The sequence below is a fragment of the Prunus mume genome, linkage group LG2, assembly GCF_029339155.1.
Source record: "Prunus mume cultivar Tortuosa linkage group LG2, ASM2933915v1, whole genome shotgun sequence".
In the NCBI taxonomy this organism is placed as follows: Eukaryota; Viridiplantae; Streptophyta; class Magnoliopsida; order Rosales; family Rosaceae; genus Prunus; species Prunus mume.
The window spans coordinates 20163002-20186358 of record NC_142699.1 but is presented as its reverse complement, the minus strand read 5'-3'; the positions used below and the strand labels follow the sequence as shown (position 1 = coordinate 20186358).

The 23357-nt window shown below is 38.0% G+C and overlaps 7 protein-coding genes across 9 annotated transcripts; 4 read left to right on the top strand and 3 right to left on the bottom strand.

Annotated features, from left to right (window-relative positions):
- Positions 1–43: 43 nt before the first annotated feature.
- LOC103321683 (extracellular ribonuclease LE) lies at positions 44–1560 on the top strand. Its single transcript, XM_008223508.3, has 4 exons — positions 44–232; positions 341–496; positions 946–1144; positions 1237–1560. Exons 1-4 carry the CDS (start codon positions 131–133, stop codon positions 1458–1460), a joined length of 681 nt encoding a protein of 226 aa, XP_008221730.3. The 5' UTR covers positions 44–130; the 3' UTR covers positions 1461–1560.
- A 1346-nt stretch (positions 1561–2906) lies between these two features.
- On the top strand, positions 2907–4579 carry LOC103321574 (ribonuclease 3-like). Its single transcript, XM_008223390.2, has 4 exons — positions 2907–3090; positions 3256–3411; positions 3874–4072; positions 4186–4579. The coding sequence occupies exons 1-4, from the start codon at positions 2986–2988 to the stop codon at positions 4407–4409; spliced, it is 684 nt and encodes a 227-aa protein (XP_008221612.1). The 5' UTR covers positions 2907–2985; the 3' UTR covers positions 4410–4579.
- Positions 4580–8197: 3618 nt separating this feature from the next.
- GALT1 (galactosyltransferase1) lies at positions 8198–13287 on the top strand. 2 transcript variants are annotated; one of them, XM_008223387.3, is made up of 9 exons: positions 8198–8374; positions 8506–8708; positions 9568–10407; positions 10928–11151; positions 11244–11525; positions 11843–11971; positions 12045–12224; positions 12370–12477; positions 12589–13287. In XM_008223387.3, exons 3-9 carry the CDS (start codon positions 9648–9650, stop codon positions 12802–12804), a joined length of 1899 nt encoding a protein of 632 aa, XP_008221609.2. In that variant the 5' UTR covers positions 8198–8374; positions 8506–8708; positions 9568–9647; the 3' UTR covers positions 12805–13287. The 2 variants fall into 2 exon arrangements, with proteins under 2 accessions (XP_008221609.2, XP_008221610.2); XM_008223388.3 differs by having other exon boundaries at positions 8501–8708.
- Positions 13288–13326: 39 nt separating this feature from the next.
- LOC103321573 (Ribosomal L18p/L5e family protein) lies at positions 13327–14680 on the bottom strand. 2 transcript variants are annotated; one of them, XM_016792034.2, is made up of 4 exons: positions 14221–14680; positions 13961–14124; positions 13687–13839; positions 13327–13566 (listed from the first exon to the last, which is right to left on the bottom strand). In XM_016792034.2, the coding sequence occupies exons 1-4, from the start codon at positions 14327–14329 to the stop codon at positions 13411–13413; spliced, it is 582 nt and encodes a 193-aa protein (XP_016647520.2). In that variant the 5' UTR covers positions 14330–14680; the 3' UTR covers positions 13327–13410. The 2 variants fall into 2 exon arrangements, with proteins under 2 accessions (XP_016647520.2, XP_008221611.1); XM_008223389.3 differs by having other exon boundaries at positions 13961–14049; positions 14221–14677.
- Positions 14681–15054: 374 nt separating this feature from the next.
- On the top strand, positions 15055–15853 carry LOC103321570 (E3 ubiquitin-protein ligase MPSR1-like). The gene has a single exon (XM_008223385.3). It carries the CDS (start codon positions 15055–15057, stop codon positions 15733–15735), a length of 681 nt encoding a protein of 226 aa, XP_008221607.2. The 3' UTR covers positions 15736–15853.
- A 169-nt stretch (positions 15854–16022) lies between these two features.
- LOC103321569 (protein HOTHEAD-like) lies at positions 16023–17932 on the bottom strand. The gene is made up of 3 exons (XM_008223384.3): positions 17779–17932; positions 17043–17687; positions 16023–16966 (listed from the first exon to the last, which is right to left on the bottom strand). Exons 1-3 carry the CDS (start codon positions 17843–17845, stop codon positions 16125–16127), a joined length of 1554 nt encoding a protein of 517 aa, XP_008221606.2. The 5' UTR covers positions 17846–17932; the 3' UTR covers positions 16023–16124.
- Positions 17933–18454: 522 nt separating this feature from the next.
- Positions 18455–20571, bottom strand: LOC103321568 (myb family transcription factor PHL8). The gene is made up of 6 exons (XM_008223383.3): positions 20041–20571; positions 19863–19939; positions 19709–19766; positions 19519–19594; positions 19350–19419; positions 18455–19254 (listed from the first exon to the last, which is right to left on the bottom strand). Exons 1-6 carry the CDS (start codon positions 20174–20176, stop codon positions 18631–18633), a joined length of 1041 nt encoding a protein of 346 aa, XP_008221605.1. The 5' UTR covers positions 20177–20571; the 3' UTR covers positions 18455–18630.
- Between the last annotated feature and the right edge of the window lie 2786 nt (positions 20572–23357).

The window sequence follows — 23357 nt, the reverse complement described above, 5'->3', positions numbered from 1 at the left end:
CCGTCCTTCCATTTTGGCCTATAAATACGGCTTTATCACTTCCTTCTAATTTAACAACCAGTCTGAGAGTCAGAGGCCATAGCATAACTCGGAGACACAGAGAGAGAGAGAGAGAGACAGAGTGAGAAAGATGAAGTCCAATTCCTCCACTTTGATCAAACTTTTACTACTAGGATGTCTTTCAGTTGTTTGTGTTGCAGAAGATTTTGATTTCTTCTACTTTGTCCAGCAGGTGATGAGCGAGACATAATTTCCTTCCATTTAGATTGTTAGCAGAAATTATTGAAAGCATTATGTTGTAATATAATGGTTGTGTGTTCTGTTTTGGCTGATATTGCAGTGGCCAGGGTCATACTGTGACACAAAGAAAAGTTGCTGCTATCCAACGACAGGGAAGCCTGCAGCTGATTTTGGCATTCATGGGCTGTGGCCAAATTACAAGGACGGTTCATACCCCTCAAACTGCGACCCTAGCAACCCCTTTGATCAATCTGAGGTACTTGCTTTGCTACCTTAATTTCATGATCTTACAAATATGTGCTATGTAGACCTTTTGGTTGAAATGTTCAATGTTCAATGTTTTGGCATCAAAATCATCCATCTGCTTTATTTCTAATTTACATTTCAAGGCCGGTCAAAAGATGACAATATAGTTAATTAACATGGTGTGAGGGATGTAAGGGGTTTCAAGTGCAGCTACCCTGTATCTAAGGTCTTGTGTTCAAATCACCCCACCCCAATATCGCTTGGTATGTGGTGTGACGTCTCACATGCCCTGCGTGCAAGCAATGCCCCTATTTGTCTGGAATTGATGTGTCTTGTAGCCATTTTGATATCCTTTGTTCTGTTTTTTCATACTACTTTACAAAAGAAGAACACTTTTACAAAAGTAACGAAATCTATATATGATTATTATTGAAATTGTGAAAATGGTGGATGGCACAGATTTCAGATCTAAGAAGTAGCATGCAGAGAGATTGGCCAACACTAGCTTGCCCCAGCGGCAGTGGCATAGAGTTCTGGACACATGAATGGGAAAAGCATGGCACCTGCTCAGAGTCTGTGATTGACCAACATGGTTACTTTGCAGCAGCTCTTAGCCTCAAAAAGAAATTAAACCTCCTCCAAGCTCTTGAAAGTGCAGGTAATAATCAATCAATTAATTAAATTAAGAAACTAATTTAACCTCTTAATTTCCATGATTAATTCAGTCATTCCATGTATAATATTTTGCAGGCATACAACCAAATGGGGATTCTTACAGCCTAGGAAACATCAAGGATGCGGTTAAATCTGGAACTGGTTTCACTCCATTCATAGAGTGCAATGTGGATGAATCTGGCAACAGCCAACTTTACCAGGTTTACTTCTGCGTGGACACTTCTGGCTCTGACCTCATTGATTGCCCAGTTTTCCCCCATGGAAAATGTGGTTCACAGATTGAGTTTCCTTCTTTTTAGACATGTAGAAAGAGAGAGAAAAATGGCTCAAAGATCACAGCATGTGACGAATGTGAACGTTCACTAATCATGAATTCTAAATGTTGTCCAGTTTCAATAACCCCATTTTCTGAAATGCCTATCTGTTTCTTGAAGTGCTAGTCAATCAGTCAAAGTTACTAAGGGGATGATTGCTTCAATAGAATTATATTCATCTCAAATGAAATGGACAGTGCCTCATCATCCTTCGAATTCTTCAACGGGCCAAAAGTGATTGATATTGGGCCGTGTTTAAAATCTAGTGTAGAGGGTTCAAGCCTGGCCCGTTCTGTCTTGATTCAAAAGGAAGGAAATTCTATAATGAGAGGGCTATGTTGAGGTGTTCAATCCAGACATCCAATAATAACTCTACAATTAATCTAATGACTATTAACGTCTTCGTCATTATAACCTTCATTACAGTCTTTTGAGGTGGGGAAGCACACTCAACATCATCATAACTTTCGAATGTCCAAGTCCAAGACATGGTTGTCTTGTCTTGAAAACGCTTAGAAACCCACCAAAGCAAAGAAGATAAGAAATTGGTGATTGTGTTAGGCAGCGAAGCCGCACAACACCTCATCATCTCACCTAACTAGAAGAGAAGAAGAAGTTTGGATTGGGTACTCTCTTTGGATCCAACGTCACGTGTCTGTCATTATCTTGAGGTCTAGTACTAGATATCACATCGTTATCTGACATGTTCTCATTAGACCAAATTTTCTATATAAAACAATTTCTTCCAAATTGGAATCAACATCTAAATTTCCAAGTCAGATTGAACTTGAGGAATTGCTTATCTTCAACAACCATAGCTAAGCTGACCAGAGACGGCTGCACATTTGAAGAATTCCATGCTGCATGCATGAAATTATCTTATCATGATCGTATTATTACTACTAATGCATAATACGTACACTGCACACATGCAATTGTAAGCAGATATTGACTTGCACGCAACACCCCCGATCTACGAAGTATAAACCAGCAATAACCAACTTTGAAGATTGGCATGAAAAGCTAGCCAGCCTTGCGCTCCATCTTATCAAATACTTAAAGGCTAATCCATCACCTTGCCTTGCCATAAAATGCATCCACTCCACCGTTGCTTCAAGATTTGCAATTCCTATTAGTTTTCATATGAATGGATGGTCATTGGTCACTTTAGATCTAGGATACTACTTGTTCATGGATATATGAGATGGGATCTTAAGCTAATAAAAGAAAAATTAATTTGGATTATACTAAAACATTACAAAATAAATAAATAGGAGGTGGAAGGAACCACGAACCAAAGAGATAAAAACTAATGTAAGAGAACGATGGACACGCAAATAATGTTCCATAATATGGGTGGGTGGTGGGCCTATGCTTTCCAGGATATTCCATCTGCCCTATTAATACAGCTTTCAGCTGCACGGCATTGTCATTCATTCCATACACATATATACCTTTCTCTCTCAAAAAGCTGTTCATCAGAAAAAGAAAGAAAGAACAACAACCAACAATGAGATTCAGCACTAGTTTGATCTTGATCAAGCTTTTAGTAATTCAGTACCTCTCAGTTCTTTGCGTTTCGCAGGACTTTGATTTCTTCTACTTTGTTCAACAGGTGCGTTTGCTTCAATTATATAACTAGCTAGCTAGCTAAAGATCAGTTTCTTTTTCTTCTTATTCTTCTTCTTATAGCTCTTGTTTTTAACTATTTATTAATTCATAACTTAAGTAGCATAGGTAAAATTAATTAATTACCGTAATCATCTTTTTGATCCTGCAGTGGCCAGGAGCATACTGTGACACCAAGCATACTTGCTGTTATCCAAAGTCAGGAAAGCCTTCAGCAGATTTTGGCATTCATGGGCTTTGGCCTAATTACAAGGATGGCTCCTACCCATCTAACTGTGATCCCGATAGTGTCTTCGACAAATCTGAGGTATAGTGTAGATTGATTGTTTTAGCTTTTAGCTAGGGTTCGAAAATATGCAATATTTGTATAGGTAGCTAAGCGCCATATGCCGAGGCTCACGAGTCATGGAAACAATCAAACAAGAAAATAAATAAATATAATTTTTTTTTTTTTAAAAAAGGCAATGGCGTGCTTCAGTAATATTAAATAATAGATTGATCTAAGAATCTAAAATTAATTAATTAGTTATTCTAAATCTAAATTACATGTACTTTGGAGAAAATTGAATGCTTAATTGCAACCTAATTGAAAAGATACATGTTTTATGTGGTGATTTCTATTCTCTATGATGTTGTCTTCTCTTCCACTCCATGATTTCTGGTGAAAAGACAGACACAACATACGACAATGTTTTGTCTTCTCCTTGCTTTTGATGCCTTAAATAATATATAATAATATAGTATAATTATTGTATTGGTGTTTAATCAGATCTCAGAGCTAATGAGCAACCTGGAAAAGAACTGGCCGTCACTAAGCTGCCCAAGCAGCAACGGGTTCAGGTTCTGGTCCCATGAATGGGAAAAGCACGGGACATGCTCAGAGTCGGAGCTTGACCAGAAAGACTACTTTGAAGCGGCTCTCAAACTCAAGCAAAAAGTTAACCTTTTGCAAATCCTCAAAACAGCTGGTAATCATTAATTAAGTATTAATCTTATTACTGTATAATTAATTAACCCTACTACGTGCATGCTGATCACGAGGATTATTAACTAAAATGTAAAAAATGATTCAATAATGCAGGGATCGTACCAGATGATGGGATGTACAGCTTGGAGAGCATAAAAGAAGCCATAAAAGAGGGTGCTGGGTACACCCCAGGGATAGAGTGCAACAAAGATTCGGCCGGAAACAGCCAACTGTACCAGGTTTACCTGTGCGTCGATACTTCCGGCCAAGACATCATTGAATGCCCTGTGCTTCCTAAGGGACGATGTGCTTCAGATGTTCAATTCGCTAAATTCTAATTAATTAGTTAACATCAGCTAATACGCTCTTTAATTGGTTCTTTTGTTTTTCTGTACTTAATTGTACTTATCTTTTCTGCGTCAAATAAATTTTTATGAGTCATGAGTCATGACTAATTGACCAGCTTCCTATAGTGGTAATAAATTTGTATGAAATCTTACTTTCTCTATTTTGTCAAAGCAAATTAAGGCTGGGTTGGGTTTTTTCTTTTTTGGTGGTCAGAAAGATGGAATTTCATAACAAACATGCAAAAAATCGATAGAAATACAAAGCCCATGAACAATAAGGCACAAACGTATAACAAGACATAACAGCAACACAGCTACAAAGAATGAGAACTAAAGAAGACGTAGTCATAAGACAAAACAAATATGTCAAGAAGCCCACGCAGCAGCAACCATTAGGCATTCCTAGGGAGGCATGATAAACCATCATTGTTTATGACATGCATTAGAGAGGATGGGGGTCGGTTGACCCATACTTCAGGGCTCATCCTCCAATTGGCAAGCATTGCCAAATGATCTGCCCCCTAACTGGTGAATCGAGCCGCGCCAAACCTGTCTGCTCAAGAACCGAACCAAACCTGTCTTCAAATTAAGGTTGGGTTGGTTTGGGTACTACTAGCCAACTCGAACGTCTGTTATTAGCAATGAAGGGTGGTCTAATTAATTAATTAATTAATCATAATCAGCCTCAGAATTCAATATATAGAAGCCAATCGGATGTGAAGTAGCTTGCCTCTCCACTTATTAGAAACCCTAACACGCACATGCAACTAATTTACACTCCCATCTTCTATTATATTCACTTCATCCTTCTTCTTTTTTTGGGTTACAAAGCGGGATTAATCTCAAAAACAAACAAAAAGCACATGGGGATAAAGTGTAATGTACAAACCTATCACCGACCAAGGTCAAAACAAAAGAGTTAAGAAAAGACGGGAGATCCTGGGTTCGATTCCTGCCGTTGGTGAATCAAGCGATGAGGGCCAGGGACGGGTGAAATTCCCTATAGCCTCTCCGGGTCCCGGAAGGGTGGATGGCCGTGGCTTGCCACCAGCTGTCCCCCTTTAAAAAAAAAAAACAAACAAAAGAGTTAAGAAAAGACGGCAAAAAGTATGCAATGCAGGCCCAAAGAAAAAGTATGCCCCACCATAACAAATAAATGATCAACAACACAATGTGCTCCCTATAAATAAGATATAGACGAGAGTCCCTACAACCATTAATAAAGCCAACAAGAGACGAGTCCTTGACCCAACCATCATTTATTCCTCTTGAATGAATCTCATAAGAAAAATTCACCACAAAATTGATGTTGGTTAGGCTTCAAATTATTTTGTATTGGGTACAACTGCAGCTTAAGGCCCAAATAGAACAAGCTGGGCCTGAATTGCTTGGGGCCTAGCCACTCCATACAGTCCTCAGTCCTTGATCAAAGCCAATCACAAGGTGGCGGAGAGGGGCCTCTAAGCACAGCCCAAATTTCGTACTAAGAATGGGCATGAAAAACAACACTTGCCCTCATCTCGTGGAGAAAAAACTTACTTATATTTGAAATATCACTGTGGTACTATTTTGAGCCAATTATTCATTGTCATGTGTTTTAACTTTCTGACATACATTAAAATATGGAAAGTATAATTAGTATTTTTTTTCCCCATAGAAAAAAGTAATTTTTTAGACGACACAACTTTGAGAAGAAAAAAATACAAAGGTAATAATTTAATAAAAGCTTAATTGCTACAGTGCCCTGAAACATTGGTCAAATCTTACATTGACGGACTTAACGATAAGGGGTTAAGTAAGATGCAAAACATCGGTTAAGGAACTAAAGAAACACTGTAGCAATTAAAGCCATTTAATAAATACATGGGAAGACTGTAGCAATTAAGCTATTTAATAAATACACATGGAAATCAAGGCAATGCATACAGTCAATCAACAGTTGTCATTTGTAGCATTTTGTAACAAGTTTGTTTGGTGGATGTGAATCTTTACATATCTGAATAAAATGATATGTTTCTTCATCCATACACGTGCGTGCGCTGTCATTTTAATTTTTAGTAGGTTCCTATTCTAAGCGACCTCCCAAAAACATTAATTTATATTTATTCTATGTTCACCTTCAGCATCAGGTTCGGTGATGTGTCAGTGATATATAGTACCTCTCTACCAGATGCATTTATATTAATGAATAAAGTTTAGTATCAATTAATCAACGTCGCACAAAAATTCATCGTTAAGAAGCCCCAAACCAAAGCATAATGATGTTTTACATTAATAATTCTAAAAACAAAAATAAAAAGCTTTATCACGTTTGATTTGGTGGCGCATTCTGATTGGGTGCTTTTCCAAAGCCACCTGTTGGGCTGTCCCTGGCTAAAGCCTACCCCTTTGGACACCCCGTTTGAAAATTACATTTCACCCGCAAACAACGGGCCGTAAATTATTTTATTATTTACGTTGCGTCACTGTCAATAATCAAGGGCAAGGGCAGAAGTGTAAATGCACACTGAGGAGGCTTAGGTATTTTGTTTGTCTAGCTACCGGTCCTGGTCTGCAATTTCAAGGCGCACACAACAACAACAGCACAACACTGGGCAATTGTACGGACCGCCTCTCGATGTTTATAAGGAGCCGGGGCCTCTTTGGTGGGCCCCACTTTCTAGACTTTCCATCATTTCTGTCGACCCCTTTAAGCTGTTACTGAATAACGCCGACACGTTTCCGTCGCGATAAAATTGCCGCATGTTAGAGAGAGAGAAGCAAAGGGAAAAGAAAGCGTAAAAATAAAATAAAGGGAAAGAACTTGACCGTATGTATCACGCTGCCCACTAACAGAGAGCCACGTCAAGTCACGGCGTTAATCGAGAAAGTCCGCCATCGCGCAAAATGTCGTTGTCTAGTTGGCTTTTCCCGGTCAATATTCAATATATTATAGAATGTGGACAAGGCAATTGGAAGTTTCATGAACAGCTGAACGGGTCATTTAAAGCAAGAAAAAAAAAAAACATTTTTCAAATTTTCAACAACTAATAAAATTACTACATTCTTCTTCTTGCTAATAGTAATATTTGATGAACACGTTGCTACACGAGTTTGATGCCAAAAATAATTTGCCTTTTCCTAGAATCAATTTATTTTTCTTAAAACATATACTTCAGATGTGGTGTTGATTGCTTTCACCACTTGAAATTAAAAATTCCTTGCAAAAATTATGGTCTAAATTACAGAAAAGAGAGATTTCTCATACACATAACCAAGATGTCATGTGAATTCAAACATGACATCTCTTGTCTGTAAGTCGAGACCTTTTTCATTGAATTAGATCTCGTTGACAAAATTTGGTGTTTTAAAGTGTGAGAAATAAAATAAAGAGACAAAATTAAATGCTAATAGTGTCAGTCATGGTCAAAAGAATGACATTTTAGGTATTATGTTCATGAATTGGTAATTAAAAGAATATTACCATTACAATTAATACTCATTATTATATATTATTAAATAAGAGTCTAAAAAAAGCAAACTCTAGAGTAGTAGTAGGTGATGAACTTAGCCCAAACGAAAAGAATTCATTGTACTTTAATTAGACTGCAAAAAAAGAGAGAAGAAGAAAAGTTAAGTGAAAACACAAAGTCCAAATTCTTTTAATATGCTATTTCTTATTATTATTAATTATAAGTAATATCCTAATTTTTTTTCCAAAAAAAATAGATAATTTAATAAATTTAAGTATAATGATCGAACAGACTTAAAAAGGGGACGAAATCAAGTCTTCATAAAGACCAAAACAGTTTCTTTATGGTTTCCCACCGTTAACGCGTAGACTCAAAGGTTCAAACGGCAACGATCCATCACTCTCTACTCTTTCTCTCCATTTCAAATTTTCTCGGCGATTTTTTCTCTCACTTTCCGGCATTGTTCCAAACAAAGCTGCCGCTTTGCTGCTTCTTCTTCACAAGGTAAACATATGAGCAAATTCTCCACCGTCTTTACTTCCGTCATTTTGAGCCTTGTCCTTTTTAGTCATATTGCTAATTTTACACCTCTCTGTTTTTTTCTCCTTATAATTTCTTGTTTTGCTGTAGCTTAGTTAATCCAGAACTCCTCAGTTCTTCTTCTTCTTCTTCTTCTTCTTCTTCTTCTTCTTCGCTTGCTCGCTGCGTTCGGATCTGTCCGGTCACTTGCTTCCGGCTTCAATTGATTCAAGCACTGTTAGCTTGACGAGAAAGTTGACGAAGATATCATAATCAAGCTTAGCATATGTGTGCCGTTGAAGTAGCAGAACGATTGGAGGTATGAGTTTTCTCAACTCTCGAACTTTGATGATTTATAATTTAGGAATTCAATTTAGCGTATTTTGCTTATGGTAGATTTGGATGAGTTCACGAACTAGTAGATTGATTTTTACTTTATTTTATTTTATTTTGACTCGGCGTTAATGGAGGTTCTGAACAATTTTTCCAGTAAGATGTAAAATACCGCAATGGCATATCTAGTAAATTCAACGAGAAATTATGTTTTGAATTAGTCAAAGAAGAAAATGTTGTATATAATAAACATGAATAATTTGACATGATAATTTTTCGACCGAGAAATCTAATTCACTGAATTTTCCGTAATTTTGTTTGAGCTTTAGGTTTGATTAAACAATTCGTCTCCTCTTAAAATATAGTCATTGCAGTCTCGTGCTTCTCTACGCTATCGCTTAGTAAATTATAGCATTTTGCATCTGATCTGGTCTCCCGAGAACACTACAAAGTTGCTGAAAGAAGAAAAAAAACAAAAAAAACAAAAAAAAAACTCAACTGCTCCTATGTATTTGACCAATTGATCTGTGGAAAGTCTTGACACGGAATGAACTATTACTGGTGGTATTTTGTTGAAAAGTCTAAAAAAATAAATGCTGGCTTTCGTGACTATGTCCAACTATGTTAGTTCAATTCTGTGATGTTTCTCAAAATAGTTGGGGAAACAAAAGTCCATGTACGATTTAGATTGCAGATGATATGCGATTGATGCCATTGACAGAGCCTTATATCCCAATCTCTTTTCATTGAATTTTCCTGTTGTTGCTTATGTTTCAGTAACTGTTCTCTCCATTTAAGAGTAACTGTTGTGGCGTGCTACTGATAAATTTTGGGTTTTGGTTCAGCGTGGTAGTTTGGTTTCATGATGATCAATATGTTGCGAAACCAGGCTCAGAGCTATTGATGCAATTTTGTAATCACCAAAATGAAGAAATCTTATGGCGGTATTGTGGCTGCAAGTTTGTTCATGCTGCTAGTTTTGAGATATGGCATCCTAAACTACCCCACTGGGGATAGTTTCTTGACCAATGCACTCTACACCAATGCTAGTAATCCTCTTGAATGGTTAAATACTGTTCCACCTGCAGTTCAGAATCCAGAGAATGCTTCTCAAGTGATTTCTGCTGAGATTGTAGTCTTTAGCCTCTTTGCTCAGAGGAATGTATCCAATGAGGAACAGCAAACTATGCAGACATGGAACCTTTTGAAACACCTTATCAATCAAGCTCAGGGTTTGCCCCATGCGGTGGATGCTATAAAGGAAGCTGGAGGTGCATGGAATAGCCTTATGACTTCAGTTGAAGAACAAAGACTTGGTTATACAAATGAAAGTTCACCTGGGAAAGCAAAAGAGAAGCAGTGTCCTTATTTTCTCAATAAAATGAACGGGACAGGAATTGATAATAATGTTCATAAGTTGCGGGTTCCTTGTGGCCTGACTCAAGGTTCTTCAATTACAGTTATTGGCGTTCCAAATGGACTTGTTGGGAATTTTCGGATTGAGTTGACAGGGGAGCCTCTTCCAGGGGAGCCTGATCCACCCGTTATATTGCATTACAATGTGAGGCTAAATGGTGATAAGCTAACCGAGGACCCCGTAATTGTCCAGAACACCTGGACTGTTGCTCATGATTGGGGTGAAGAGGAGCGTTGCCCATCCCCAACACCTGAAAAGAACAATAAAGGTTAAATTTCCTGCCTCATTTTTCTATTAGTCAGCTATAGCAAAAAGTTTAGTACATCGCTTCGTCTTTTGACATATTAAGTTGATAATGGAATTTCAGTTTCAATATTATGAAACAATTTGACAATATAAATCAAGTTTGACCTTTTCCTTTAGCCCATTCTTCCATTTTTCACCAGGGTGTGCATCCATCAGATAAAAACTATTTTCTTTATAAGTAATGCATGTTAAGTTCAACCCTATTAAATAGATATTAGTACTTTGTTAGTTGCATAACCCAATTCAGACAGTGTTTCTGCAATACACTATGTGATGCAGTTATTAGCGACACTGAAAGCTATATGTATATATATTTTTAACATTTGGGTCATAGCATGCTGTCTTTGTAATTTTTACTAAAGACTGAATATAATGTTTTAATGTGAAATCATGTTCAATGACTAGTTTCTGTCCAGTTCTATAAGGCCTATTTATATTTACTCTTTCTCTGTATTAAAAGTGTCAATGGTTGCATGTGCCAGTGGATGAGTTGGACCAGTGCAACAAGATAGTCGGAAAAACTGAAGAGCAGAGGATACGTTCCAACGTTTCAAGGCAGTCTTCAACTGTGCAAGACGGATCAAAGTCCAGAAGATACTTTCCATTTAAGCAAGGTTATCCATTTGTTGCTACACTTAGAGTGGGTTCAGAAGGAATCCAAGTGACCGTTGATGGGAAGCATCTAACATCTTTTGCATTCCGTGAGGTAAGTTCTTCAATTTTAATTTTTCTTGTTGCGTTTGAAAGATAAACACTTGTCTCTTTGAATTCATATGCTGTTTTCCTGGTTTTGTTCAGACTTTGGAGCCATGGCTTGTTAGTGAATTAAGGATATCTGGAGACTTAAAACTAATGTCTGTCCTAGCCAGCGGTTTACCCTCATCAGAGGATTCGGAGCACATAATTAATTTAGAAGAACTCAAATCTGCTCCTCTCTCTCCTCACAGACGATTGGATCTCTTTATTGGTGTTTTCTCTACCGCAAACAATTTTAAACGAAGAATGGCTGTTCGAAGAACATGGATGCAGTATGCTGCTGTGCGATCAGGGGCAGTTTCAGTGCGCTTTTTTGTTGGTTTGGTGAGCTAAAGTCTTGTTCTTTGTTAAAGTATTAACAAAAATCAGCCATGTAAGATTGCATGGACAATTTTCAGTGGACCCAAAATGATCTTCTTTTAAAGGAAGGTCCTTCCGATGGACAGAGTCCTGATTCTTTTCATACCAATCCCCATCTTATTTCCAGATTTATCATTTTTTTTTCTATCATTAGGCATGGTAAGCACTAAAATGCAAATTTATGCTCTGTTTGTTCACCCAAAAAATGTCTGTTTATTACTTCTTTCTGTTTCTTTTGAGCCTGTTGCTAAATTATTCATCAAGTTTGAAACGTATTGCAGCACAAGAACCAAATGGTGAATGAAGAACTCTGGAACGAGGCACAAACCTATGGAGACATACAGCTGATGCCTTTTGTTGATTACTATGGCCTCATTACCTGGAAAACTTTGGCCATCTGCATCTTTGGGGTAAAAATCTTACTTTTCCTTGAACATGGGAATGTCTGTTTTCCTGCTGTCATTGATTTAATCTCTTCAACAGACAGAGGTTGTTTCAGCAAAGTTTGTCATGAAGACGGATGATGATGCATTTGTCCGTGTGGATGAAGTGCTAGCTTCCTTAAACAGGATCAAGGTGACTCGTGGGCTGCTTTATGGCCTCATTAACTCAGATTCCCGACCTCATCGAAATCCAGATAGCAAGTGGTATATCAGCCCTGAGGTAATTTCTTTTGTTGATCCTATTTAAATATGAATGTATTTCCTTCTGCATATCATACCATGCAAGCTGTGATTTTCCGTTGGTTGAAAAAAAAAGTATCTACTTCTTACATAATTTTCTCCATTCATCGGCTGCTTTAATTTAGGAATGGCCCGAACAGACCTACCCACCATGGGCACACGGTCCTGGTTATGTGGTATCAAATGACATAGCAAAGGCAGTTTCGGCACGGTATAAGAAAGGCAGTTTAAAGGTAAGAAACATCTACATTTTTAAACAATATAAAGAAAAGCGTGAAATGAGATGACATAATGATTTCTTTATTTGACCACCTGAAAGTGAAAACACTGCTTTGTCATATCAGATGTTCAAGCTAGAAGATGTGGCGATGGGCATCTGGATTGCAGATATGAAAAAGGAGGGTCTAAATGTACAGTACGTGAAGGAAGAGAAGGTCTACAACGTAGGGTGCAAGGATGGCTATGTCGTTGCGCATTACCAAGGTCCGAGGGAGATGCTTTGCCTGTGGCAGAAAATTCAAGAAGGCCAAGTTGCTAAATGCTGTGGGGGCGATAGGTAGACAAAATTAGATTATCCATTGGAAACATTTTGTAGCTTCATCAGCCTCCATCGAAGCTGAAGAGAGAAATCTTGGCAACCCGATCTTTTTGCAGAGAGTAGTTGACCAAGATTGACCAAGGCGCTAACTAAAGAGGAGATATTTTAGTGACTAGCCGACCACCATTGCTGTATATTTTAGTGATATTACGTAGTGTGATGCCATAGGATATATAGTGTTGAAATTTTGCGCGTTCAGCTTAGGATGCAAAAAAACTTACATGTAACGGGGATAGTACTATTTTGCTATCCCGGTCAATAACAAAATGACACGTGGAAAAGTTATCCTACGTGCTATTGCGTTATTGGCCGGAATAACAAAAAGTGCAATCCTTGTTACATGAGAGTTTCCTTAGGATGAGATAGAGAGGGGAGAAATGTGTTGAAATGTATAGAATCTGTGCGCAGTTAGCATGATTTACCTAGAATCCTAATCATTTTCTCACTCTTGAATCTTGCCCTTCTCATTTAAAGAACAAAAAAATTAGAACAAAGGCAAAATAGATATTGCAAAAGAACAATTCAATTCCATGTATTATCAACAAGAGTTAACATAGTAGATGCAGATCTATCTTGGCAAGAACCCATGTTCAGAAATTGCAATCTCAAATGCCTGAATCCTTTCCCCCGTGGCAAAACCATTGCGATCATAAGATGATAATTCATGTATGTTGAGATCGTTGCACGCCTTGATGAGCTCCTCGCCGACGCGTTTAGCAGCTTCCTATCAGATGTTATAGCAGAATGAAGTTTAGAGAATTTGCATTACCATCATCAAATGATTCTCTAAATTGACAGTGGCTGGCTGAGAGATATTTCTTACACAAGCTTGGAGTGCACTTACACTGGTACTACAAGGCGAATTCTGACGCATAGATTTTTGCAGAGTGCTTCCATAGAACAAACAGTTCTTGTTTTGATCATCTACCAGCATAGCATACAACTGTTTACCTGAACAGAATACCGAAAGCCGTGGTCTTTTAGGCGTGCCATTATACTGATCAAGAAGTAGAAAACCATGATTTAGCGGATTAGAAAACAAAATGAGCCCTAAGAAACTCACTTAACTCAAGCATCACATAGCACATTTGTCATCAAATGCAGGGAGGACGATATACCTTCTTTTGCATTCTTCTGTTTCGAATTTTCGCACTTTCTGTTCGGGCATTCCCCCTTGCTCTCATTACCAACGGCTTCACGGAGAAATCTACATGAATCACAGCATTTGCCAGTAAACCCAGAATGCAAATTTGCATGCACCAGTGATATAGCTTTTCCTTATCTTTTTAGCATTGGGCAAAAACACAGAACCATTGAGAAGGGTTTATATCTTTTGAAGAAAATAATAATAATCTAGTGTAAGTTGGCTTTGACTTACTTATTCTAGTCTGCATGGGTTGTTGAAAGCTGGAAGTTGCTGAACGAATCCCGAAAAGAGCAGAAGCCGAAAATTGCAGAGCAGCAACATTCCCAAGAGCCATACTCATACACAAGTAGTTCTTTAACTGTTTGACTTGCTGAAAGTGAACAATGCACTATGTCACTTCGGGGTCCGAAACATCAAAACACACGCTGGAAATATTGAAAAACGCAAAACAAAGCCGTTCAGGAATTTCATCAAACACTTTGTGTGCGGTCCTTTCAGAAAGTTCAAATTGTAAACATCCTTGCATCAGCCGATTCAGCCATGACCCATCAATAGAGAAGAGACAGGCTTTCGTTCTGGCGGCTCTCTGGATTGTGCAAATTATATCTTCACCTTTTTTTAATTGGGCACCCTTTGAACTTTAAAAGGGTGAAGATAGACATAAATGCGTCTTGTATGAAAATTCGCAATCTTTTTATTTATTTTTTGTTTCAATAAATAATGTTTTTTTCCTCCAAAATGTGACGTGTCATTCGTCCCTAATTCCACGTCCTGTAAATACTTGATAAAATACTTATCCACGTGTTATTAGGATTCCCGCGGTCTCTAAAATAATCACAAATAAAATTCCAGATATTTCTTTTGTCCAGAAGTTCCAGATCTTTCTACAACCTTCTTCCTCACAGTTCTTCCCCTCTTAAAATCTGACCAGTCCCAAAGCCGAAACCCCATTCTCTATTTTTTTTTTAAATTCTTTGTGATTCTTTAGCTTCCTCAAATCTCTCTTTGATTCTCCTGAAAATTCTCTCTTTCTTTGTTCTTGATCACAAATTAGCAGAAAGTACCATGGCTTCTGAAGCAGAGGCGTCTGAGATTGCTTCGTTTTTTGAAAGGATTGTGAGGGAGAGAGACCTGTCTCTGTTCGTGCCCTTTATCTTGGGCCTGGCAAGCGCTACCCCGAGAACTGACCCGGAAAACCCAGATCACGACAACCCAGATCAAGAAAACCCTGGAAGGCCGACCCCGCATGAAAGACTCATTTTCATCAACCCTTTCGCTCAGACTATGATGGTGGTCGAAGGCGATTCTCTGCAAGAGTTGGGTGTGAAGGATGGCCAGCCACCGGCCTCGAAAGCCTCCATTGATGCCATGCCCTGTGTAAAGATTGTTGAAGGTGATGGTGGGTCCGAGTGTGTGATCTGCTTGGAGCAGTTTGAGATTGATGGTGTGGCCAAAGAGATGCCTTGCAAGCATAGGTTTCACGGTGGTTGTATAGAGAACTGGTTGAAGATTCATGGGTCTTGCCCAGTTTGTCGGTATAACATGCCTGTCGATGAGGAAGAGCCGGGGAAGAAGAGCGATGGTGCGGACAGAGAGAGGAGGGTCGAGGGAGAGATTAGGGTTAGCTTTTATGTCCAAGAGAGCACGAGAGCAAGTGAGGATTCTGAGCAAACACCTTCAGGTGATTTTAATGCCAGTGATTCTTCTTCAAGCCCAGCAGCTGATCATGATGATATGCAGAGTTAGAAAACAAAAAATTTAAGATTTCTGTTCTTAGAAATTTGTAGGCAGGAACTAGGAAGTGATTTGTACAGGCTCGGAGCTTTAAGTTTCATCCGGTGAAATAGTATTTCAAATTTCTTTTGCCTCCTTTTTCAACTTTTATCATGATACGATGGTAAGGAGGAATATCAAATTGAGTTGATGATGCACAGATCTAAATGCTGTGCAGAATTTCGAATTTGGAGTTGATCGTATTCACACAATTCTTTATTTTTTCAAAAAGGGTTATTTTTTCTGTTGTTTTGAGTGAATTTCAATCCAAAAAAAACTGAAACTTTTTATTCAAATATGTACATGGTAATTGGCTAATACAAGTTGATGAAACTCTGGGATATGATGGGTTTTAAGCATAATTAATTTCTATCTTCAAGAATCTTGATCCCTTGGTACCTTCCAAGCATCAACAGGGTGGCCATTGGATTTGTGCCTGGTGATTCCAGGAAGGTTGATCCATCAACTACTCTTAATCCTTCCACACCATATACCCTGTAATCTTTGTCAACAACTGACCCCACAGAGCAACCACCATGATAGTGGTAGAAGGTCCTCACATTCTTCTTGCACAATTTTCTTAGCTCATCTTCAGTGGACATCAATTCATTTTTGCGTTCCAACCCCAGGAAGAAAGCAATTGATTCAGACCTTACAACTCGCTCAAGCAACTGCCCTAGCTTTACACATCTTGCCCAATCTTTTTCCTTTGCTAGATAGTTAAAAGTCACCGATGGGTTTTCTCTGGGGTCTGTGCTGTTCAGTTCTAGCTTTCCTTCTGATTCTGGAAACGCAAGTTTGGCAGCAATTGGCATTACTGTTGCATTGAGGCTAATAGGTAAAATTCCTGCCTCAATTATGATTTTGAAGTGATCCGCTATGCCGACAACTTTTGGAGGTTCTGGTGTGAAATTTTTAGGCTTAGAGTCAGCTAAGAGTGCAATGCCAGGATTGTCTTTCATTCCTTTTCCAACCCCTTTTAAGTCGGCTGCTAGTTGGATATTGAACTTCTTTAGATGTTTCTGAGGGCCAATGCCACTTAACAATAAAATCTGAGGGCTGCCTAAGGCCCCTGCTGCTAGTATCACATCACCCCATGAACATGAGTTCTCTGGCTGGTTGAGGTAAGCATTGTAAGTTTGGCTCGAATTGCCGTCGCTCTTGATGAATCTTATGCCTCTAGCTATTGTCTCATTTCTGTTACCTGCAAAACCATTTAGGAATTCAACCATATAAAGGCTTTTTATCAGTAAAGAACTAGCACCAGTTTCATGCTTTACCTTTTTCACGAAAGATGACATTCTTCACAGTTGCATTTAAAAGAACTGTGATGTTGTTTGGATTCCCTGCCTCTAGAAGATCAGCTGAGGTGTGCCTTCGTCCCCATTCATCAAACACACTCCCGCCAACCTTTGTTCCCTCAATATGCTCCAAACTAAAACCATTATATGGGAAAATTCCTGCTTCAAGAAAGCTAAACTCAGCAACATACTGCCATGGGGTCAATTCAGGTTTAAAGACAATTCTCGATTCCACCCATTGATAAGCACCCATTACCACCTCCTTATCCCACCCAACTTTTTGGACAAAATCCTCACTTGCTCTACTATAAAACCCACCATTTATAGCAGATGATCCTCCTAGAACTCTTCCTCTGAGATTGGGAACACCGTCATTGGAGATAAAGCTCTGTGCAACTGATGTATATTCATCAGTTCGAAGCAGTGAGAGCCCATAGTTCTTTGTTTCCAACACCAACGGATTTCCATATGGTGAGCTACCTCGTTCCACCAAGAGCACTGAGAATTTCTCAGAGAGGGTTGCAGCTAGGGGACAGCCAGCGGTGCCTCCTCCCACGACAATGTAATCGAAGGACTTGCCTGAGACTTCATTGACATCTGAAGTCATATGGGGAAGCGTTTGTCCTACAATCACAATTAGCAAAGCAGGATATCAATGTAGAACTTCTAAATGAGATATTTGCTAAAAATAAACAGGGTAATGGTAGTAGCATACCTTGAAGCCATGGGGAACATAAAGCCAAGTCAACAAATAGGAGGAGCAGATAAAATGAAAAGCCCATTACCAAGAATAGTTTGTTGTAGTAGGAGTTCCAGGCCTAGTGCTTCCATATAACTGTGGATTAAGGAGAGAGGCAGGCATAGTTTATTTCCGTAGGGGGTGGGACAGACAATTATAGAGTTAGTTGGTGCTAGTAGCATATTATTATAATTGATTGATTTCCTCTGCATTCATTAGATAACATGCGCATGGCTTAGCTAGTAATCCATCCTTTTTTATTGTTGGGCGTCTAATGATTTTGTTTCTATCATGATTTCTCTCGCCCTTCACTGGTTTTTCCTTTAGAATGTGTAGTGGAAAATTGTATCGAAATAATGCCCTGCCTGCCCTTGACAAACATAGAAAATACATTTCAAGAATGCTCTGATGTTATCGATTGACATGATTATATCAAGTCATGCGACATGCAGCTATAAAGTAGGTATCATATATCTACAAAACATTCTATACGTTCTATATAGTGTCTTATGACCCAAAAAGCGAGTTTGTTAAGTTTAATTTAGGAACTTCATGATCAAACAGGAGCAGTGAGCAGTTTCCGGGTTGGCATTCAACACGCGTTCATGTACGCACATGACATGAGAGAGAGAGATATATATATATATATATATATCCACACAATCTATTATACCTTCTTTTAATATGAATATACTTTCAAAAGTCCTTGGAGGTCCATACATATAACAATGTACATAGTATATAAAAAAAAGATTAGCACTTAATGGGAATTAAGTTTGCTCCATAGACTACATATAACTAAACCCAGATGGTTTCAAACTTGAGGTCTTAAATTCCCTTGCAATTCAAGTCTATTACTTTTGGACCAGAATCAATGTCATTCTGATATTTTCTGTTCAGATCAATTGTGGCCGATAATCCAGACTTTCTCAGATGCTGGCCACTTTTGTCCCTTTGTGTTGGTGTCCTTTTAGAAATTGGTTGCTCAACACAGATACCATCAGAAATGGGACTGCTGCTTCTCTTCCTCCCAATAACATGATTGTTTGTAACATTATTCCATGGCTTATTTTCTGGGTGGATGTCCATCAATGGTAGCTCCACACAGGTTGTATTAGACTTTTCAGGATCACCACCATGCTTATGCATTGGTTGCTTCTCTTCCTTCCTTCCTGAACTTTCAGAAGATGTCAAGGAACTTTCCATGGAGCCTCTCATTTGTTTCCTCTCTATGTATTTTAGGCTTGAAGTTCCTGTTTCAGTTAATTCTGAGAATGAAGAACTGGGACATCCATTGTTAACCATTGAGACTAACTGAGTGAGTTCAGCCTTTGCAAGTTCTACTCCCACTGAAGAAGAACTATACCCAGAAAGAGTTTCTTGTGCTTTCTTTAATACTGTTTGTAAATACTTCCCTTGAGCTTCAATTCTTAGCTGAAGATGTCTCTGCACCTGAAAACAGAACTCTGGGTTTGTTGGCATGCATTGGTAGTTTTTAAATCTGTTTATGAATTGAGGATGGGTTTATATTGGTTTATCGGTTTTACCTCAATTTGTTCATGAAGTTTCCTCTGCACTTCCATTTGTAATTGGAGAGACTCAGCTATCTGCAAGCTTCTGATAAACATAACAACACTTAATCAATAGGAGTTCTTTGTGTTGTCATTTCCATCTAAATTCATCAAAGAGATGGGATCTATTTTCTAACTATATTACTCATTAATCTGACAGTGAGTTTCATCACTGATATCCGTGTCGAAATGATCATCACTGCTCTGAATCTCTTTGTAATCTGCATCAAGGGAGGACAATCAATATTAAGATTTCAAGAAGATTAAGAAGAAAAAAGAGAGTAAAGATGATGATCCTTTATAGTTTTTATAATCTAATGAAGCATTGGAGTCACCTTCTTGCTTAACGTCAGTGCAGTTTTCTGACTGTTGGCTTTTCCCTAGCCTGTATTTCTGTACAAGAAAACAAAACAGTTTTACAGTTATGCTTTACCATAATGGTCTGAAAAAAGACTGGATGTGATCAACCAAGAAAAGGGAGAAATATGCCTGTAAGTGGCTCTTTAGGTGGTACAGAGTGAGTCCATGAATTCCCATCACCCTCATCAAACTCTTTGGTGTGGCCTCTGCCCATATGTGAAACAAAGACATTAGAACTTTGTATAGAAATAGAAAGAAACTAAAAAGGGATTTGAAGAAGAATATCAATCAAGCTTATATACTCAACTGTCTGCCCCTCCAAGCTGATTGACTGCTTCAACAAATCTTTGATGAAGTTCTGGAGTCCATTTTAGCCTGGGCTTTGCATCAGTGGACAAAACCAAATTCATATTCTGATTTTGCATATTCTGCAGCAGACCCATTTTTGTATTGTGGATGAGAGAGAGAGAGAGAGATAGAAGAAGGCAACATAAATGTTGGTTAGGAGCCTTAAAAGCTTTGATCCAGTCTGTGGCAGCTATAGAGCTCTCTTTATAATTTGGAGTAGTTGGCCTGTCCTGTGTTCTCACTCCATATCTGGAAACATAAGTGGGGTTATGTTGGGGGAATATATGCCATGAGCTGTAGTTCCTCCTTTCCTTCCGTCTCTCATTTCATACCAACTTTTCTTTTTTTTAATTTTATTTTCTCACTTCTTTGACTTGAAAGGGGTGGAGAGAATCTCTGATGCAGCAAAAACAGAGAAAGCAACACAGTTCAATTTGAGTCTTAAAAGAAGAGAAAAGAGGAAAAGTGTATGGTTTGTTTTATCTTGCTGTTTTCCCACCTCTCTCTCTCTCTCTGCTTGATTCCCTGATGAATAAGAAACCCCACCATGATGAATAATGGGTGCAACTTTCCTACTAGTGTGAGGAGCAATGCAGAAAAATATGAATAAAGAAATAATTAAGTTGATGGGAACGTCATAATGGATATTTCTTTTGGTGACTGAAAGGGAAATGGGTCTTTCTTTCTTTTTAAATTTATCTCCCTTTTATTTATTTATAAGTTTCTTTTCTGAGGAGGATGTGGTGTGATTGGCAGATTCCTTTTGTTCTTTGTAAGGATGGAGGAATCAAAGAATCTAAGGTTAGATTTTGGGACCCCAAACCATAACGTATTTTTCTTGTAAAGAAGTATTCCAGAAAAAGTGAATCAAATCATCAATTTTTAGTGAAATAAAGATATATATACTTTAAATTTCTATGTGAACATTACATTATTATTTACTTTTATATTCCATCCAGAAATTAAATTAAAACGAGTCTTGTATGAAATAAAGATTAAAATTTGGATCCAAATAAATACAGGAGAATCTTGGTGGCTGAGTTTCATAAGAAGCTGGTCATACATCCTATATTGCTAGGGTTAGTATACAGCACTAAATGCCACTAGAGGTTACATCAATCAATGGTTCCTGCCTTGGATGTTTCACAGGCAAGGAATCAAATATAATTGCTTCATGGACCTAAAAACTCATCACACTTTTCCTGTTTTCCTTTTTTCTGATATATAATTCTGTCCATTGATCATGCTCAAAGAAAAACCTGACATTAACACTTGGATTGAATTAATAAACATAACCAATATTATTAGTTAACCTCTTTTGTTAATTCAATTGTGATGATAAGTTAACCTTCTCTCTCTCTCTCTCTCTCTCTCTCTCTCTCATGCATGCCAACACAAAATGAAATGACATAAAGGGCAATCAACAGGGCTCACTCTGCATAAAAGTCCCATAAAGAAATATATTCCAAAGGGATTGTTAGCTTTAATTCTGTAATCCATATCCAAACTGAACTGAATAAAAGAAATTTTCACCCCCAAAAAGAAAAGAAGAAAAGAAAAGGATGCCACAATGGCCAACAACAAATCGTAAAAGTCAATTGCATCAGATTGATCTTCAGATTTCTTGGGTTGTGGTCGAGAGTTTGATCACTGGAATCAAAATCCAATCATTGATCTTCAAAAAACTTGCCCTCCCAGTGTTACACATTCAGTTGGTCTGCTGCATTGATAAACAATGTCCCAGGATTCAAAGCTGATCAAGTTTAAGATACTAATTTATATATCTTAGCTTGCTATTAAAAGTTTAAGATACTAATTTATGTTCAAGCATTGGATCCTTACAATCCGAAAATCCCTATCAGTTGACTCGCCGCGTGTTAATTTAAACAACAGTAATTACTATACTAATCAGGTAGTTACCATCATAATTCCTTCATCTAAATGGGTAACTGTAAGATTGTAATGGTAGGAACCTGCAAGTGATAGGTCATCTAGTTTCATGGAAGAGGAGGGTTCTTCCTGAGCAAGCATTTCATTTGCTTCTACTTTCCTGAACTAATATCCTTGGTGGCAAGCTCATATTCAAAGCAAGGAATAAAATTATTGACAAGTTCTGATGGTATGTGGCCCGAATGTTTGAAAAACAAGAAAAGAAGAAGAGTTATTGAAGTACCTTTCTCTTTAACCAGCTGCTGTACTTGAAGCTCCTTTCTTGCTTTAATATATTCCACAACAGGTAAAGGAGATTCTAGGATGATGCCAAATGGCCCCTGCTATTTTTTTAGGTCAGTAGTAGAAGGTCCAGTGAATCAAAAAGTCATTTATATAAATAAAAATAAATAATAAATAAATAAAAAGGTGCCTCATCAATTATTATTCCTCAAAGGACCCATTGGTGGAGATCTCACAATATAAAAAGCATGGATAGAAGATGAGAAGAATATGGCCTCAGGAATCAAGAAAAGTGAAACAAAAGGAGCCTGTCAAAATCCCACCAAAGAATATATTTCAAAACTAATTGGTGCAATGCAATATTATGTCAATCACACAGTCGCTTACAGAAAATGACGTGAGCAATATGTCACCAGTCAATTTCTGTAACACCCAACCCAAGTCCATGGTTAAGAAGGAAACTAGTACACAACTAACAACTTACATGCTTTTCTTGCACCTGAGTTCTTAAAGAGCTAGAGCGAACTGCACAAGGTTAATTACTGTCTTCTTTCTTTCTTTAGGGGGAGAAGGGTTTCTGTCTTAACTGTAGTGAATTCAGCTCAAATGCATTGATAAACAAAGTGGCAAGCTCTAAATTTCAAGGGAAATCACCTTCAATGAAAATCAATGGCTCAAAAACATATCAAACTTTAGTATTTAAGCGGTATATTGGTGTATTAAGAATGTACTGGTCCAATGACCAAACCAAATGTATGCAATACTTGTAGAAGGAACGCATCTAGAGAGCCGACAAGCCAATGGTCAGAATGATCAACTTTTTGTTGAAGTTTCTGTCAATATTACTTGTCTGTCCGCAAGGTATGCTTAGCTGATTATGCAAGCAATAGGTTTATTTTACATCTTAATTAGCATGTATAAAGCTATACATAGGGGCCTAGCTAGTCTCAACACACTAGTTATCTCACACTAGTTAAAATAAGTGATGTCTATTTCTGGAATCTGTACGAGGCACGCCATCTTTGTCAAAGACCCCAAGACTAGACTCAGACAAAACACAATCATGAAGAATATTCCCTCAAATAATGCAGGCAAGACTAACTT

Excerpts from the sequence above, each read along its gene's own strand:
- LOC103321574 (XM_008223390.2), top strand. The coding sequence starts at position 2,986 with ATGAGATTCAGCACTAGTTTGATCTTGATCAAGCTTTTAGTAATTCAG. Across the intron at positions 3,091-3,255 it reads TCTTCTACTTTGTTCAACAG|TGGCCAGGAGCATACTGTGA; the intron begins GTGCGTTTGCTT and ends TTGATCCTGCAG. Across the intron at positions 3,412-3,873 it reads GTGTCTTCGACAAATCTGAG|ATCTCAGAGCTAATGAGCAA; the intron begins GTATAGTGTAGA and ends GTGTTTAATCAG.
- LOC103321570 (XM_008223385.3), top strand. The coding sequence starts at position 15,055 with ATGGCTTCTGAAGCAGAGGCGTCTGAGATTGCTTCGTTTTTTGAAAGG.
- LOC103321573 (XM_016792034.2), bottom strand. The coding sequence starts at position 14,329 with ATGAGTATGGCTCTTGGGAATGTTGCTGCTCTGCAATTTTCGGCTTCT. Across the intron at positions 13,840-13,960 it reads ACAGAAGAATGCAAAAGAAG|TATAATGGCACGCCTAAAAG; the intron begins GTATATCGTCCT and ends CTTCTTGATCAG. Across the intron at positions 13,567-13,686 it reads ATTCGCCTTGTAGTACCAGT|GAAGCTGCTAAACGCGTCGG; the intron begins GTAAGTGCACTC and ends AACATCTGATAG.
- GALT1 (XM_008223387.3), top strand. The coding sequence starts at position 9,648 with ATGAAGAAATCTTATGGCGGTATTGTGGCTGCAAGTTTGTTCATGCTG. Across the intron at positions 11,152-11,243 it reads CATCTTTTGCATTCCGTGAG|ACTTTGGAGCCATGGCTTGT; the intron begins GTAAGTTCTTCA and ends GGTTTTGTTCAG. Across the intron at positions 12,225-12,369 it reads AGTGGTATATCAGCCCTGAG|GAATGGCCCGAACAGACCTA; the intron begins GTAATTTCTTTT and ends GCTTTAATTTAG.
- LOC103321683 (XM_008223508.3), top strand. The coding sequence starts at position 131 with ATGAAGTCCAATTCCTCCACTTTGATCAAACTTTTACTACTAGGATGT. Across the intron at positions 233-340 it reads TCTTCTACTTTGTCCAGCAG|TGGCCAGGGTCATACTGTGA; the intron begins GTGATGAGCGAG and ends CTGATATTGCAG. Across the intron at positions 1,145-1,236 it reads CCAAGCTCTTGAAAGTGCAG|GCATACAACCAAATGGGGAT; the intron begins GTAATAATCAAT and ends AATATTTTGCAG.
- LOC103321569 (XM_008223384.3), bottom strand. The coding sequence starts at position 17,845 with ATGGGCTTTTCATTTTATCTGCTCCTCCTATTTGTTGACTTGGCTTTA. Across the intron at positions 17,688-17,778 it reads ATGTTCCCCATGGCTTCAAG|GACAAACGCTTCCCCATATG; the intron begins GTATGCTACTAC and ends TTGTGATTGTAG. Across the intron at positions 16,967-17,042 it reads TGTCATCTTTCGTGAAAAAG|GTAACAGAAATGAGACAATA; the intron begins GTAAAGCATGAA and ends ATGGTTTTGCAG.
- LOC103321568 (XM_008223383.3), bottom strand. The coding sequence starts at position 20,176 with ATGGGTCTGCTGCAGAATATGCAAAATCAGAATATGAATTTGGTTTTG. Across the intron at positions 19,940-20,040 it reads TCAGCTTGGAGGGGCAGACA|AGGCCACACCAAAGAGTTTG; the intron begins GTTGAGTATATA and ends ACATATGGGCAG. Across the intron at positions 19,595-19,708 it reads CACTGACGTTAAGCAAGAAG|ATTACAAAGAGATTCAGAGC; the intron begins GTGACTCCAATG and ends CCCTTGATGCAG.